The following is a 17,476-nucleotide window of genomic DNA, read 5'->3' on the forward strand; positions in this document are numbered from 1 at the left end:
CCTTTCCTTGATGCAACATAGAGGAAGACTTGGTAGCTCCCCCAGGGCATTGCACCTGCAGACAGATGCTAAAGTTTGAACAAATTTTGGAAGTGTATTAAGCTGCTGACTTGGCTATTGAAATCCAGACCTGAAAGTGAGACAGCTGCATGATGCACTGCTGCTGCTTGGCCAGAAGGGAGGTGCTGAAGGGGAGGAGTTCAAACCATCCCATCCCCTCTTGTCCTCTCTCACCTTGCCATATGCCTGGCTGTCCTTTTAGCAATGGGTTAGGTGGCCTGTTGGGCATGTCTGACTCTGGGACTTGATAAGTTTCTACTTTTGGTAGGACTCTAAGGTTAGACTAGTAGAGGGCTGTGCAGCCCAGAATTGTAATGGGATTAGGAAGCTGCACTTCCAGCTTGCCTTTCACGTCGGATCCAGACAAATAGAACTGTCAGACTTGTTTCAGAAGGAAGTCTTCCAGCCAAAGTGGAAAACGGAATCACCAGTTCCCCTTTTATTGGCCAGTACTAGCAATGAGTCACTGCCGTCTGAAGGCTTTTTCATTGCCCATGTGAAATGACTTGTTCAAGTTGGCAGTCACAACTGTTGTGGCCAGGACTGAACGGGCAAGAGTGAACTCTATTCCCGTCCGCCTCTGGGGTTCTGACTGACACTCCATGATGGGGAAACGGACACTGGAGTTGCCCCTTACGCCCTTTTTCTCTGATTATACAGATACTTTAGTCTCTACTGCTGTCAATGTAGTGTTTCATGATATTAAATTCATTACTCTGAATGTCCTGGCTTTTTAAATTTTGTACTTTTACTCAAACAAAGGGTTGTATCAAATCTCAGCAAGTGTAAGGAGAACAATTTTGTTGCGTGCGTTGTAGGGCTTTAACTGTATTGGTACACCCAAACCCCCCAGTATAAATGTGCTCATACCTGTTTTGGACAGGGGGAGCAAACTATACCAGCATAAGGCACATTTTGCTGTAACTGTGTCCATGCTGCGTATCATACTGCTATGACGCCATCAGTAAAAATAAATCATAGCCCATAACTGACCATCGCTATAGCAAAACCTGTGTAGATCAGCTTTTCTTTGCACTCTACACTCTGAGGAGCTGCGGTACCCCTTCAGTCAGTTCTGAACAATCCACTGACTAAATGCAGTGTCATTTGATTTTAGTTTTATAAAGGATATGGAAAGGGGACATCAGCTAAAAATCACTTGTCTAAAAATTTTGACTCAAGGTTATTGTGTCTGAAATTACAACCGTTTTTTCCAGACTTCTGACGTGGTACACGAGACAATATAGTCAGTTTTACTACTTAACCTTGTTTTTGTGGGTCTTATACACAGTAGGAAACAAGTGAAAAATATTTGGCAGGGGAGCTTGGGCAGGTGAAGTACTGAAACATTTAAAATCGGATCTTGGGGATATACTATGAATGTAAAATGCTCCTTTGTAGTGAGGGAACTTCCAAATTGAAGCTCTGCTTACATGTAATTAATTGTCTTTTTATCTCCGCATGAGTCACAGTTTTTAAGGCTGCTCACTTCTTAGAAACCCCCATACAGAAGAACGTAGGCCCAATTGGATGTTTTAAAGATAAAGTGAGACTCTTACTCAGAATTTTCTTTGGCCAGTTTTTGGAAACCAAGACGACAACAGATCTAATTTAGAGGGTTAATGGTGAGCTAGGTATAAAATAAAAACATGACAAATTTAAAATGACAGTTTATAACTGAATAGTTTATTTTGCTAGTCTAGTGGTGTCCTGTTAATAAATGTGGAAATGTTTATTTTCAAAGCATGATACTGTCAGTATAACTCAGAATCAATAACTTGATTTGTTTCTGGTATATGTCAGTACCATACAGTAGTGGGTGCTAGCCTCTTTCCACCATTGCATCTGTTCCACTTATATGGCGCATGTCGCTGTAGTGTTTGAATACCATTATGGACTGGCCTGCTTTCTGGTTGTGGAAGGAATAGGTGTTTCAGCCAATAAGCCCATCTTACCATTAAAGTACACTGTTTTTAAAAAAAAAAAAAAAAAATACTTCAAAGGGAGCTTATGATGAGCTGGCTTCTGGCATGCTGAAGCTTTTACGGTTGTTGCCAGTCGTTAATCAGACATGCATTCAGCTAGGTGCCACAGACTTTTTTTTATGATACAAAGATGTATATATGTCATTTTGAAATGAGTTCAGCTATTATATCTGTCTTGGTCAACTTCCGTTCACAGGAGAGAACCAGAACCAGGCAATGAGAACTTAAGAAAAAAATGTATTTGGGAGATGGGGAATCACTAATTTCATTTCAACATCAGAAATAGAATCAAGTCATACTCTAAATGGGTTCTAGAAATCTGTTTTTGTCCTGAGCAACATCTGTGTCAAGGCAGAATATACTTCGTAAAATAACCATTTTTCCCCCTTTCCTCACAGTGTGACGTTAGCAATATACTACCACATAAAGAACAGGTGAGCACTCTCTAAACTTCTCTCTCTAGTTAAGCAAAATCATAACTGTGGCTTAACAACAAGCAGCAGTTGTATGTCCCAGTCATTTGAGCCGTTGTTAGCATAATTAGTAATAATTTTTTAGGTTCAAAACATCATACAGTTTTATGGAGCCTCTGCTTTTCCCTCATAGTTATGCCATAGGCTGATCGACCTTGTAAAACAATGTTTATGTTCAATATTACGTCAAGGGTGAAGCACAAAAATTAAAGTGGCAGTGTTGGAAAAACCTATTGAACTTGTTCTAGAACCTGCTCCTGCTTTTAAGTGCACCAGCACTTGGTCTGGGCTGTGGCTTGCCTCCTTCTAAGTAAAATGGGGTTTAGATTATTACACTTCAGATGTTCATAAGAAAATTTTGCTCTGTGTACTACATTAATATGCAAATACCACATATTAGAATCCTAGAATATCAGGGTTGGAAGGGACCCCAGGAGGTCATCTAGTCCAACCCCCTGCTCAAAGCAGGACCCATCCCCAACTAAATCATCCCAGCCAGGGCTTTGTCAAGCCTGACCTTAAAAACCTCAAAGGAAGGGGATTCTACCACCTCCTTTGGTAACGCATTCCAGTGCTTCACCACCCTCCTAGTGAAAAAGTTTTTCCTAATATCCAACCTAAACCTCCCCCACTGCAACTTGAGACCATTACTCCTTTTTCTGTCATCTGCTACCACTGAGAACAGTCTAGATCCATCCTCTTTGGAACCCCCTTTCAGATAGTTGAAAGCGGCTGTTAAATCCCCTCTCATTCTTCTCTTCCACAGACTAAACAATCCCAGTTCCCTCAACCTCTCCTCATAAGTCATGTGTTCCCATCCCCTAATCATTTTTGTTGCCCTCTGCTGAATGTGTTCCAATTTTTCCACATCCTTCTTGTAGTGTGGGGCCCAAAACTGGACATGGTACTCCAGATGAGGCCTCACCAATGTCAAATAGAGGGGAATGATCACATCCCTCGGTCTGCTGGCAATGCCCCTACTTATACATCCCAAAATGCCGTTAGTCTTCTTGGCAACAAGGGCACACGGTTGACTCGTATCCAGCTTCTCATCCGCTGTAACCCCTAGGTCCTTTTCTGCAGAACTGCTGCCTAGCCATTCGGTCCCTAGTCTGTAGGAGTACATGGGATTCTTCCGTCCTAAGTACAGGATTCTGCACTTGTCCTTGTTGAACCTCATCAGATTTCTTTTGGCCCAATCCTCTAATTTGTCTAGGTCCCTCTGTAGCGTATCCTTACCCTCCAGCGTATCTACCACTCCTCCCAGTTTAGTGTCATCTGCAAACTTGCTGAAGGTGCAGTCCACTCCATCCTCCAGATCATTAATGAAGATATTGAACAAAACTGGCCCCAGGACCGACCCTTGGGGCACTCCGCTTGATACCGGCTGCCAGCTAGACATGGAGCCATTGATCACTACCCGTTGAGCCCGATGATCTAGCCAGCTTTCTATCCACCTTATAGTCCATTCATCCAGCCCATACTTCTTTAATTTGCTGGCAAGAATACTGTGGGAGACCGTATCAAAAGCTTTGCTAAAGTCAAGGAATAACACGTCCACTGCTTTCCCCTCGTCAACAGAGCCAGTTATCTCGTCGTAGAAGGCAGTTAGATTAGTCGGGCATGACTTCCCTTGGTGAATCCGTGTTGACTGTTCCTGATCACCTTCCTCTCCTCCAAGTGCTTCAAAATGGTTTCCTTGAGGACCTCCTCCATGATTTTTCCAGGGATTGGGGTGAGGCTGACTGGCCTGTAGTTCCCCAGATCCTTCTCCTTCCTTTTTTAAAAGATGGGCACTACATTAGCCTTTTTCCAGTCGTCCGGGACCTCCCCCGATTGCCATCAGTTTTCAAAGATAATGGCCAATGGCTCTGCAATCACATCCGCCAACTCCTTTAACACTCTCGGATGCAGCACATCTGGCCCCATGGACTTGTGCTCGTCCAGCTTTTCTAAATAGTCCCGAACCATTTCTTTCTCCACAGAGGGCTGGTCACCTCCTCCCCATACTGTGCTGCCCAGTGCAGTAGTCTGGGATCTGACTTGTTCATGAAGACAGAGGCAAAATAAGCATTGAGTACATTAGCTTTTTCCACATCCTCTGTCACGAGATTGCCTCCCTCATTCAGTAAGGGGCCCACACTTTCCTTGACTTTCTTCTTGTTGCTAACATGCCTGAAGAAACCCTTCTTGTTACTCTTAACATCTCTTGCTAGCTGCAACTCCAAGTGTGATTTGGCCTTCCTGATTTCCCTCCTGCATGCCTGAGCAATATTTTTATACTTCTCCCTGGTCATTTGTCCAATCTTCCACTTCTTATAAGCTTCTTTTTTGTGTTTAAGGTCAACGAGGATTTCACTGTTAAGCCAAGCTGGCCGCCTGACATATTTACTATTCTTTCTACACATTGGGATGGTTTGTTCCTGTAACCTCAATCAGAATTCTTTATGACCTAATCCCTTTCCATGGTATGATGTTTAATATTTGAATTGGGAACTGAAGCTTGAGCCTCGTAGAACATTTTGCCATTCAAATGAAGCTGCTAGCGCTGCCCTTTCAGAGAATGAAAATAGAGAAGAACACGAACTGTCTGATCCTGTATTAAACAATCAGCAGCTTCTTAAAAACAAGCCAGATCATGTCTATAAGATCTGGCAGCAGAGGGCTGCCAGCCATCTCTCTGTCACTGTCCCTCTTTGTGAAGAGGTCACTTTTGTAGAGTTGGGATCTGCTGCAGTCTTTCTTTCACTAGAGGGCTTACCTAAAATTAACTACCTTGAGAGAACTCCCAGTGTGATGGCAGAGACTAGTCCCTAGAGTAAACCACAAATGTCTGGGGACTGTCTAGGCTAGCCTCTACAATCCTATAAACTGTCTTGATCAATTATGAATAGATTAATTTGAGGTTAAAAAAAAACTCAGGGCGGAGAGTGGGCAGCCCCAAGAGTGGCGTGGGGTGGAGGCGGGATGCATGTAATCTTAACTTCACCCCTACAGGTTTTACAGAGCTCTTCTTAGGGAAGGGAGAATACCCTTGAAAGGTATCCACCCTTCTTGATGGGCAAAAATGGGGCATGTTTTAACACTGTTAGCTCAATTGAGTTAGTGTAACATGTTTGAAAAGCACTTTTCATGTTTGAGGTCTTGTATAGACTAGAATTTAAGATGTGATGTTCGCTAACCTGCTGATACGTACCAAGTCTTTTGTAGACAAGACATACTGCCTTTAATGTATGTTAAACTAATCTAGTAAACGTCTAAGGGAAGCCTAGGCTTCAATGTGGCCAGCGAACATGGCTTCAAATGTGCTAGCTTGCAGAACAGTAAGAGGGCTTTTCAGTCATGTTCAGCTAACTTAATTCAGCTAACACAATTGGAAAAAAAAATACATCAGGGCCTTGTCTTTACTAGAAAAAAAGGTGTATTTTCTAAAGCACATTAGCTAGCATGCTAAAATCCTACTATAGACAAGGCTGTTGTAGTTTTACGAACATTAGCTGGCTGAGGTAGACTCTGGGGAGCAAAGGTTTTATTTTGATTAGCTAACACAAGTTAAAAATATAGTGGCTTTCCCTGTACTAGGATTTTAACATGTATTAATGATCACACCATTTTTCCTAGTGAGGACAGGGCCAACGGGAGTTCCCAGGGGTAGCTGCAGCTGAGGGAGTCACTCATGTAATGCTTGCTATATCTTCCCTGGAAAAAAGGTGCTTTTGACATTGAGATAGTTTAACTCAAGTTAGCTGCGTTCTAAAATCCTAATAGAGACAAGGTGAAGGTAGTTTTTTGCCTTGATGCCACTAGTTGAGGTCAACGCTATAGCCCTCACATGGGGTTTGTCTCAACTAGCTACACTGAGCGCAAACCACCTGTGCTTTGTCTCTGCTAGGATTTTACATCAAGACAGCTCACTCACGTTAGCGGTTTCAATGTAAAAACATGTTTTTGGTTTCTTGCGGCAAAGACCTAGCAGTAGATCCATTGGCACCATGCTGCCAGGGCTTGTCGCATTATATTTAGCTGCAGCATACGTTGTATGACTGTATGAGAAGTGTTACTTTATAATGAGATGAAAGTTTGTTTTCAGAAGAGCCTATACAGTAAATACATTTAATATAATGTCAACTCTAGGGCCTTTATGCAGATACTTAATTTAACTTCTGGTAGTGAGAACATAGCTAGCTGTTCACATGCTTGATTTTGCTTATTAAATTCTTTCAGTTATGGAAAATCTCTTCATAACCACGCTGATAGGATTGCAGCAAAACCTAGTGCCAAATTCCAGGAAAAACGTGCAAAACTAAAAAATGTGATTTAATGTGGTGAACAGTTTTTACAGTATCAAATGCTTTGCTCTGCCAATAGTTAAACTCCATTGGTAAAATGTGTACTCTTGTTTGATAGAGATTCAGTCAGATCATTGGATATTTTTGATGAAAAATCGCATCCTCTCACGGTAAGTGTAATTTTTTGAGCTTATTTTTGTTGTTACTCATGTATGTATTTTTATCCTTGTCGGTCTTGTATATCCAATATAAATAGCATTCCTTCAAAAGAGTAAAATTACTTTTTGTTAATATAGATCTAAGTGCAGGCAAAGTTATGTGGTCTTCTCCTCTTGGAGCTTCTAAAACCAAATTGGTTTATGAATAGACGACCAACTATTATGTCAATAGGCAATTGCAATGTACCCTTCACTTTTCCTCATGGTATTTGAAGAATAAGATGTGTTAAAGTGAAGTGGTGACATTTAACATGCATCATATTAGTTCCATGTTTATTCTGATTCTTACTATTCCCTGTGTCTGTTTTTTGTTTTGTTTTTTTTAACACTATTTCGTGCCAAGCGCTTGGTCAAGGCTGTATAATCATTTTGGAGGAAGCATGCTTTACCTTTACAGCCTTTGTGCCTAACCTTTAAGTGATAGCAAATAGGAGTACATAGTTCATAAAGCATCACACAAAGCAGGAGACGGTGAGTCTGGCCTTTAATGAACCTGAAAGGCAAAATTTTAAAGTAAATACGCTTAATGTCTCTTACCCTGGCAGTTTGAGGCATTCAACATATTGTTCTAAAGTTATTAGTTTTCATGCTCCTGTTTACAGACAATCTTCTAAGGTACAAACCTGATAGTAGATTTGAGCTGAAGACTCTGCGCTTCAGCGTGTAGTTGTTGAGTGGTGTCAAGTTGACTGCCTTGCAGAGTCCTGGTCATTTACTTTGTTTTCCTTTTCATCAGGATTGAACTTAGAAGTGTCTGTGCTGGTTTAAAAGACTTTTGTGGTTTAAAAAAAAAAAGTTTGTCTTTCAGATATTTAAACAGATTCAGCTTTGATTAATCTTCCTGCCAGATCCTAAAAATATGCTTTAGTATTAACATAACTATTAGTGTTAAATATAAATGATATTTCTGGTGTGGGGTGTGTGTATTGACTTATAATAGTTGAGTTTCATACTTTTTAAAGTAACTTTACAAGTCATTCTTTACAGTGTCTGTGTAGTGGCGGTGTTTGACCTCTAGTATCTAAAACTTCTTTAAAAGCAGTTTAATTTGGCAAAAGAATTATTCTGTAAAGATAGCTTCCATAGAGGAGTATCAACTCTGTGTGAGGTAGGCAGAAATCTGCAAGCTCTACATCTTTTCTGTCCCTAAAGACAGTGATAATGAGTAGGAGTGCAGGCCACCTCTGCCTGTTGATCACTTGTCACCACAGAGATTAAGCTTTTGAAATTTTACATTCCTGCTTGTATCTCTTTGGCAGATGTTTCAGTACCGCGTCATCCTGTCCAGCTTTGACTGTTCCCGATATCCTTTTCCATGACCCTCCCTGCCTTCCAGTCAGATCATAACTCTTTCCTTCACTTTTCCCCCTTCTATTTCCCTCCTGAATCTGCTGGCCTATGATCATCAGTAGGATTCCAGTGTCCAGCAGCCTCTGAGGAATCCTGATTCTGTGTCCTGTGTTTTATTTCCGGTGTCAGGCACTTCAGGTAGCTTTGCCTTAGAGTTCACTCACTCCACTGCTACTTGCTTGTAGAATTCCTTTGTCTGTTTTGGATATCATCCTCTGTTTCAGCCACTTGGGACGGGAGAAAAGCATCCCCTTCTTCCCTCCTTTAAATCCCCCAGAAACTTATGAATCTGGCTCAGTGATTTGAAGGAGAAATCCTTGGCTTGTATGGCAGAGTCAGGTTTGACAGCTGGACACTTGGGTTGTGCCCTCCCTGACTCCGCTTCCCTTTCAGCCCAGAGATCAGAGTCCAACATCATCCCTTACAAAGATAGGAACTTCACCGTTTGCAGAGTTCCTAGTATCCTCTGGTCTGTTTTGAAGCCAGTAGTGCTGAGGTCTGTCTGTCTTGAACAAGACTTTACGTTCCCAAATGAAGCATTGGCAGGAGGTGCCAAGTGACTAGTTGCCCCTGACTCACAGCTGCTAAAGCCTTTAACTTAGGGTAGCTCCGCTTCAAAGCATATGTCTACACTGCAGTTAGACACCTGAGGCCAGCCTGTGCCAGCTGACTTAGGCTTGGGCTAAGGGGCTGCTCAGTTTCAGTGTAGATGTACAGGCTTAGGCTGGAGCCCAGGCTCTAGGACCCTATGAGATGGGAGGGTCCCAGAGCTCGGGCTGCAGCCCAAGCCCGAACCTCTACACTGCAGTTGAGCAGCCCCTTAGCCCAAGCTCTACAAGTCTGAGTCAGCTGGCATGGGCCAGCCACAGGTGTCTAATTGCCGTGTAGACATACCCAAAGATTCTAGCCTCTCCTCTCTATACAAGTTCAGAACCAGAGACCTAGCCATCTGAGTGCGGTACCACCTTAGATGCTCTCCTTAAAACTATATTGTGTTTCATCAGAGCTCTCTGGGTTAGAAGTCCTTTCCAATAAAGTTGTACCCTATTTCAGACCAATGAGTGAAGCTGTGGTAGATAATTCTCACCACTGGCCCTGTCTCAAATGCGGCTGAGAAAATATTGTGCTGAGCACATCTCTTGGTTAAGTCTTGCACCTTGTACCTGAAATCTTGCTGGTTGTGGATGGTCTGGCCAGATGGAAGAACAGAAGCCAGGAAACCTTATGTTTGATACTGGAATCTATCCTGACAGGTTAACCAAAATGCAGCAGTAAAACATTAATTCATAGGCAACTGGGCCTTCATGTCCAAAAGGCTGGTGGACCTCAGGGCAGAGACCTTTTATCAGGTTGTCATTTCCCTAGACAAATGATAGGAGCTCAAAGTCAGGGCATGAGGGCCCGAGCTTGGCTCAGCATCAGGTGTGTGTGGCATGGCCTCTGATGCAGATGAACCTCCTGCCGGCATTATTCCCACATTTGCATGCCCGTCCTGGAGAGGCCTTTTTTCACATATGGTTTGCCCAAAAGATCTTGGGTTTCTATTTGGCAGGAACTGTTCTCATCGGTTTTATTTCTTTTGACATCTCTTACGTAAGAGCACCATGTCTGACTTCCTGGGTTTTTTTGCTTTTTTAAGCCTAGTTTGAAGCCAGCCAGGTCAATGTCAGCTCATTTGATCAGACACAGACCAGCCTCTGCCTGCCTATGTTAAGAATGTTGTTGTTAGACGTATGCAAAGCAGGCATTCAATTCTCACCCCATTCATTTGCTGCCCTTTGGCTTTGGACTCGAGGAAGAACTCTTTTCCATCTCAGTCCTGCAAAACCTGTTTCTAAAATAGGAGAGCCCAAACTCTCACATGTCACCATAAAGTTTTGGATACCAGGATGTCCTATATGTGAGTTGGCCAGATTTTTGAAGACTTTGATTGTTTTTGTCTTAATCCTTATGCCTGTCTTCTCCCATATTCAAAAACATTTTATATTTGGCTTTGGCCTTGCTGTAGCTGTTGGTTTGTCTTACTGAAACTGTTTTGGGATTTCCTTTAAACTTCCTTTTTGCCAGGAGTAAGAATCCTTCAGGGATGGTATCTTTTAAAGAAGGGATAGTTACCTTCTAATTTTGTTTTTCTGGGATCATTCTGCAGGATTTTTTCTCATTCACCACCCTCCCCCTCAGCCTGGAGGGAAACCTTATGAGGTATCTGTATGGAGCTTCACTTTGTCTTTTGAAAAATCAGTGCCTCCAATATTTGTGATTGTGGCTTATTTTGGGATGGAATTTTTGCTTCCTGCTAAATAGGAAGGTTCCGTAGATGCGTTAGTCCCCCACGGGGTTCGTTCATGCTCTTGCCTGCTGCCCATAGGGAAGAATTACCTTTCAGAACTTGGAATTTCCCTTGCATCATGCTAGGTAGCTCATGCAGAGCAGTGAAAATCTTGCATGATACTTTCAGAGAAGCAGAATGCCTAGGGATTCCTGATGTATATGTAATTGCCGTGTGGATATAGAAGAACGCAGCGTGGACACTGGTATGCCAAGAATGTTACCTACCATCTCGCCTGTCAAGATTACGTACTTCTAATCATCACTTCAAGGATATAACCAAGAAATGTAACTTCAGGATGACAGAGGCAGTCATCTGCCTTTCATTCAAACCTATATCCTTATAGGAGAAAAATGTGAATTAAAACTGGACTACAAAAGACCAGGTAAAACTATTGCTTTTGTTAGAGACCTCTCCTAATATTTACTCTTATGGCCAGTGCTGCTTTCTATCTTGTATAGAATTTTGTTCCTTCTCTTTCCAAAGCAAAAGTTTGTGTAGATTTGTCTTTCAGACTGGTGAAAGGAAACAATAGTGTATTGCTGTAAAAAGCAGTCCCAAGTAACATTTAGAAGTGCAGTGACTAACTCTAGGCACTTTCTATTTCAGCGGGAAGAAGTTCCAGATGACTACAGCAAGCATGACCCTGATCACAAGCACATTTACCGTTTTGTACGGACGCTTTTTAGTGCAGCGCAGCTGACGGCTGAATGTGCAATAGTGACACTGGTAAGACATACTCGGTCATTCGGTTCAAGCTGTCAACATTTCTTTTCTATTGAACAAGTTGATTAAACTCTGCTGAATATAAGGTAGACGTAAATTGAAAAAGGAGTCTGTCTGGATGTAATGCAGATATAACTGCAAAGCAGCGTTTATCAATCAGCTGTAACATTTTATTTATAATTTTTCTGATATTTCAGGAATGACACTTACAGTTCCTTTCCTGTGTCTGCATATGCAGGGTCCGGTCAGTTTGTAAAATGAACCATTTGTTCCAATTTGATACTATTAATGAAAGGTGAATAGTTACTAGTGAGATGCAGTTATAGGGGAATGGTGACAGGGTTATGGCACTTTAACGACTGGGCCACTGGTTGAATCTGGCCCCCGTCAGTAGTGATATTAAAAACAACCACTATTGAATGGCTGTTCGTTGGCCACTAAGAACGGAGTTGTGGCTTCAATATAATTCTTAAGGGAAATATCCACATTAGAAAGTTTATTGCCCTTTCTCATCGCACAGATGCCTAGGATTGAATTGACTGAACTGCTGTCTAAATCCTAGAAGCACTATGAAGCGTGCGATGTCTGCCCATGTGGTATCTGCAGTACTTGGTTTCCAGGACTGTCAGTCAGGCACGTTAACTTCAAATTCACGTATAGACTTCCCTACTTTTTCTTAACTGCAGATGTAGCAGTGACCTTCCTTTACAAGGTGGCTGAAGGCCAGTGGCCTTTGACATCACGTCTCATTTCACCTGAGGTATGCAGGCAGGGCTTGAAAAATCCATTCACCAGTGGTATGTAGGATAATTTTCCTGGAGAGCAGTGAAACTTTTCTAAAGGGATTTTAAGTAATCAGTTTCACAGCATTTTAAGCTTTCATTTAAAAATAGGCTGCTTGCCCTTACGGTGACTAAGATACACTCTTGGGTAAATCGAATCAGTGGAGCCCTTGCTGCTCATGCCTTTTCCAAGCCACAGTGTACTGAACGTAACTGGTTTATTCAGAAACCTGTGAGCAACAGTAAAACTAATCATGTCCTATTTACTCTGCATGATACCAGAGGGACGGAGGAGTGATGTGCTGGTGGCGGAGAAACAAAATGTGGTTGTGTATAATAATATAGTAGAGATCTTTTGCAGAAATTGGGAGTTTAGAGGAAGATCCAGTAATGGACCACCACCCTAAACACCTCTAGAGTTGGGGGGGAATTAACTCCATTTCCCTTCCATCAGTTGAGGAGGTGGGCCTCTTCTAGTTTATCAGATGTATATTAGCCAGAGACTGATGTGGACGATAGAGCCCCTAAGTGGGTCCAGGAACAGCACTCTGGTAAGAATCTCAGCAGCTGAGCCACCTTGCCATTGCAACGCTGGAGCCCCTCCTCCCATTTTATCAATATCCAGCTGTTGAGTTTAGTCCTCTGACTGCTTCCAGGTATATTTGATAGTACCTTAAAAAAAACCCATCCAAAACATACGACCATCTCATTATGTTCTTGCCATGTGACTTTGAAAAGTGTGGCAGATAAAGAAACTGAAGATTGACACTGATTGTCCAAAAAACACTTCCTAATTTATAAAATTATTCTGGGGATGAGGACTACTGAAATTTGGGCTTCAGTTGCCTACTAAAACTATATGGTAATTTCAGTTTAGTTTCACATCTGGGATAGGAAACAATAATGCAGAGATGAGCAGAGGAGGAAAGAACTGCAGCCAAAAAGAGGTAACAGAACTGAGTGTGGCAAAGAAGCGGACTCCTGATGTTAAGAAATGATTTAATAAAAATTGTGACCAAGAAGGCTAAATAACTACATTGAGCTACTGAAACTCTGTAAGCATTTTGTGTTGCTTTCCTAAAGCATGCAGGCATTTTTTACAGGGCAGGTCGTATCTGACCGCAGGCATTCTGGCCAATACACGTATTTGGAAATTAGCACTTCCCCTGAGCCGAAGAAGTTTGTTTTTAAAAAGTGGACTTCCGCCAGTAGGTGGCTCTATTAGCTATTGGAAAAACTCTGGGATTCCAGTATAAGCCTACAAGCAGAAGGTTAATTCACTATTTATTAGTCCACTTTTTCCATTCAAAAAAGTCTTATGAATAGATGAAAAAGTATTGAAAACATTGAGGTCGCTAAGCTAGAGTTCTCTCCAGCCCCTCACACCCACTTGTGAATGGAGTTTAAAATCTTGATTCACAAGTAGATTTTTTTTCAAAAGTAATTTTTTTGTATAAAAGTGCCAGCTGCTTGGCACAGGTAGCCCTGGAGTAAACCAGCATGTACTTGTAGGAAGCGCAGTGTCCGTAAGGAAGCAGTTGAGATTAAAGCTGCTTGGGGGCTGTTAGAAATTGTATCTGAGGAGGTAGGAAATTCATTTGGAACTTTGAAAGTTTTCTACTTGAGGCTTTGTCACCACCTACCTCTCAGTGCAGCAAGCTGAGACGTGAGGGTAGCTTTTACTGAGGTGTGTGTGTGGTGGCTAACAATCTGTTTCATTCAGATTGAAGTGGAGATGTGATGTGAAGGAACCTGGATGCCATAATGATGGGCATGGGGCAAATAGATGCAATACAGCTTAAGGCTGTGAAAATTTTTTGTTTAAATGCAGATCGCAATATGTGCTGTCTTGCTTTAAACACACCAGCCCAGCCATGAAGAGAGAAGGCTAATGCATTAGAGTGGAGTGGTTAATAATCCCAGGTTGGCATTAATGAAAATGTCAGTGTTGTGAATGACTTTTTCATCACGAGTCTTACTGGTGCAGCAGAGCTTGTTGTTAGAAACTGGTTTTACTTCATGAGTTGTATTCTGCACTTCAGGATCATTCAGTTCTTTAATGTCTTGTATTTAAAATGGAATGTGTAATCTTTTTGAAAGTCTGAATGCTAACATTCAGTAATAGCCCCTAATTCTGGTAGCTTAATGGATATGGGATAAATAAATGAACATAATTGGTAAAATCTAATTAAATCCAACTGAACGCTTGTTTGGAACTCAAACTTCAGATTGAGATGTCTAAGATGAGTTCTCTTTCTGTAGGTTTACTTGGAAAGACTCTTAACCTATGCGGAGATTGACATCTGTCCTAGTAACTGGAAGAGAATAGTTCTAGGAGCTATTCTGCTGGCTTCTAAGGTTTGGGATGATCAGGCTGTGTGGAATGTGGATTACTGCCAAATATTGAAGGACATTACGGTTGAGGACATGTAAGTTGCAAGTTTGGTCAATTTGCTGCTTTCTTAAAAACAGTGTTTTTTGGAGAGCTGCCATTATTGTAAAGTTGTCCATTCTAAGGCTGGTGTGCAGTATGGAGAATTGAAATAGTTCATGTTGTCAGGCTTCATTTCCTTGAAAGTAGAATTATCTGTCTGTTAACAGGGAAACTCCAGATAAAAGCGTTCTCTTAGAACAAGTCCATATTGGTGTTACTAATAACTTTTAATTTTTTGCTGTCTGTCATTTTCACTTCCCTTAGCCTGATGATAAAAAAAAAAAAACCAAGCTAGTTACTAATCGATATCACTTTCAATACGGATACTCACTATCCGTTTGCTAGTGCAATAAAGAAATATTTGGTTTATAGACACAGTGGAAATTAAAAAAAAAAAATCCATTGACATTTAAAGTAAGAATTGGTTAAAATACTTTTTGTTGCTTTTGGATTTTTTTGTAAGAGCTTTCAGGATTAGTTGTGATTTCTCACTCCTGGATTCATATTCCAGCTTTCAGCCAAATCAGGAACACCCCCTTCCGTTTAGTCCGGAAGCAGGTATCTTGTGCCAGAACCTACTGTGGCACATAGGCACCCCTAGTGCTGCGACTGCCTTTCTCTTCTGAATGAGTTGTTGAAAGCACTTTCCCATGGTCTCTGCAATCAGTTCTTCAACTGTACTGCTCATCGTACAAATAAACTTGTTCCTCTTGCCTATTCTTTTTGCCTCAGGTTCTCCAATAGCAAATCTTAGGAAACCGTGAACCACCTCTGTGATTACACGTAGGCCTTGAGCCTCACAGCTCCTGCTGTGTTCTTGTGGTGGTCTGTGCTTGTGTTGATGGGTAAAAGTGTGTGGAGAAGAGTTGGGTTGGGGGATAATACATTTTTTGGTTCACAAAACAATGTGAATGTTTTGAACAGTCACACTGTGTCCCTCGTGTAGAAGCTTGACTTGTATTTTTTGCCTCAGAGCAGTTCCTGACTGGTTTTGCAATGACACTTCCTCACATGGCGCTCAGGCCAAGACCTGACTCTCTGAATCTTTTCGGGCCTACTCAGATGCATAGTTTGCTCAGAAGGCCTTAAAGGCTCTTGACCATGTGTGAACCAGCTGGTCATTAGTTCTTTTGGCACCTTGTGTGTTTTCCCATCAATAGGGCATCCCAACCTTTCAGCTCCTCAGTGGCCGGAAAGGCCCAATATATTGCTTTCCTTAGGACGTCCTGAAGTTTCATACTACCTTCAGCGGTGATTGATTCAGACTCTTTGTTTAGCAAAACATGTCTTCTTCTGAACTGCAAGATGGGTATGCATTAAGACTGGCCTATGCTGACTTCAACTTCAGCAAGCAACTGGTCAAAACTTTCAGGTGCCTCAGCTTCTGTCAGCAGGATTTCCAGTGCAAGACAGCAGGAAGCATCGATCAGCCTGATGCCTTTTTTTTTGTTCTGAACTCAATGTTGCATCAGATTTCTACGCTTAACCACTTTATGACATGGTATCTTAAGACCTAGTTGTCTCCTGTGCTTTGGAAGCAGTGCGTATATTGAAATAGAGGTTTGGACTCCCTCAAGGTGTACTGGTCTCTGGGCTGATGTCTATGGCTGAGGCTCCTGTGATGGTCCTAGTGTTAACACGCTTACTCTCATAGTTTAGCTGCTCCTGCTTTTGCAGAAACCTGCAATGCTTGTTTGGGATTAAGGCAGTTTTTAAAAATGATTTGAGAGATTTAGATGGTAAGGAGGAAGAGAACTCTTCTGATGCAAAGCATCTCTTTGCTGGGGAAGAAGACAGTAAGCAAACTCTTTCCAGGATGATATTTAATGTTTACATAGTATTTTAAGACTCTGAACATGAAAATTACTAACTTTCTGGATTTGGCTTTCTACAAACTTGAAGATAAGGTCCTTTAAATTCGGAGACCATCTAGGATACAAAGCATACATATTAATGTATCTGGGAATAGGGTAATAGTACCCATCCACTTCCTTCTGAGCTAGTTGATGTTTGTGTCCTGCAACCACAGCTGGGTCAAAGATGGTAGGTAAGTAGTACCTTCAATGTAGGAACACCAAGATGGTTGCATCACACTCCCTGTTAGATCCTGGTTCTAATGATGACTTCTGTCAGATTAGACATGTGGTACAGCACTTCAGGACCATCATCAGAAACACTGGGACACCTTTGGATAAAGATTTGCCAGTTCACCTCGATGGCAGGTGTCGTCATTGGAAACTACCTGTACTTCATGGACAGATGCTAACTAGAGCTGTGTTAGACAGCCCAGGCACTTGTTAGTTTCTCTTCCCAAACAGAATAAAGGTTCTCAAAAAGCTGATTTGGCAGGGTGGAGACAGCAGTGGTATCTGTCTCCTTGGACATCAGTGAGATGACAGTATGATAAACTATTTACAGTATTGATGTTTCCATGAGAACAAGACTGCCTTTTTTAAGACTTCACACACACGTTCAGCAGAAATTCAAGGATCTGCCAAAAGATGGATGGGGAACATCTTTTAGGCAAAAGTTAAAGACTAGTTGCAGATGCTAAGCTCGCTCAGTCCAGTCCTCCTCCAATCAAGTATGGAATAAAGAGACTGCATCAGGCAGAAGCCGGCCCACGAGTCTGGTTGCAGGGTTGCTTACTACATCCAAAACTGGTGTTCTGCCTTCCTGCGAAAAGCCAGTGTGTTCCAAGGACCTAAGACAAGAAGTAGTGTCAAGGTTTCTGAGGTAGGGAAACCAGCCAGACTACCAGGATCTCTCTTTCAGAGGATCTTTGTTGTAGGGACACCAAAAGCCTTTTTATCTCCACTTCCCCAGTAAG

The 17,476-nt window shown here is 41.9% G+C and overlaps 1 protein-coding gene across 4 annotated transcripts in view; it reads left to right on the forward strand.

Annotated features, from left to right (window-relative positions):
• Nucleotides 1–17,476, forward strand: part of CCNYL1 (cyclin Y like 1) — a 51,184-nt gene that overhangs the window by 23,691 nt on the left and 10,017 nt on the right. For 2 of the 4 annotated variants that reach the window (XM_073306644.1, XM_073306645.1), the window contains 4 exons: nucleotides 2,444–2,479; nucleotides 6,926–6,977; nucleotides 11,314–11,433; nucleotides 14,475–14,641. In XM_073306644.1, the coding sequence (XP_073162745.1) occupies nucleotides 2,444–2,479; nucleotides 6,926–6,977; nucleotides 11,314–11,433; nucleotides 14,475–14,641 (375 nt within the window). The remainder of the gene's footprint in view (nucleotides 1–2,443; nucleotides 2,480–6,925; nucleotides 6,978–11,313; nucleotides 11,434–14,474; nucleotides 14,642–17,476) is intronic. The other 2 variants (XM_073306647.1, XM_073306646.1) reach the window with 1 other exon arrangement.

The sequence above is a fragment of the Lepidochelys kempii genome, chromosome 11 (genome assembly GCF_965140265.1).
Source record: "Lepidochelys kempii isolate rLepKem1 chromosome 11, rLepKem1.hap2, whole genome shotgun sequence".
In the NCBI taxonomy this organism is placed as follows: Eukaryota; Metazoa; Chordata; order Testudines; family Cheloniidae; genus Lepidochelys; species Lepidochelys kempii.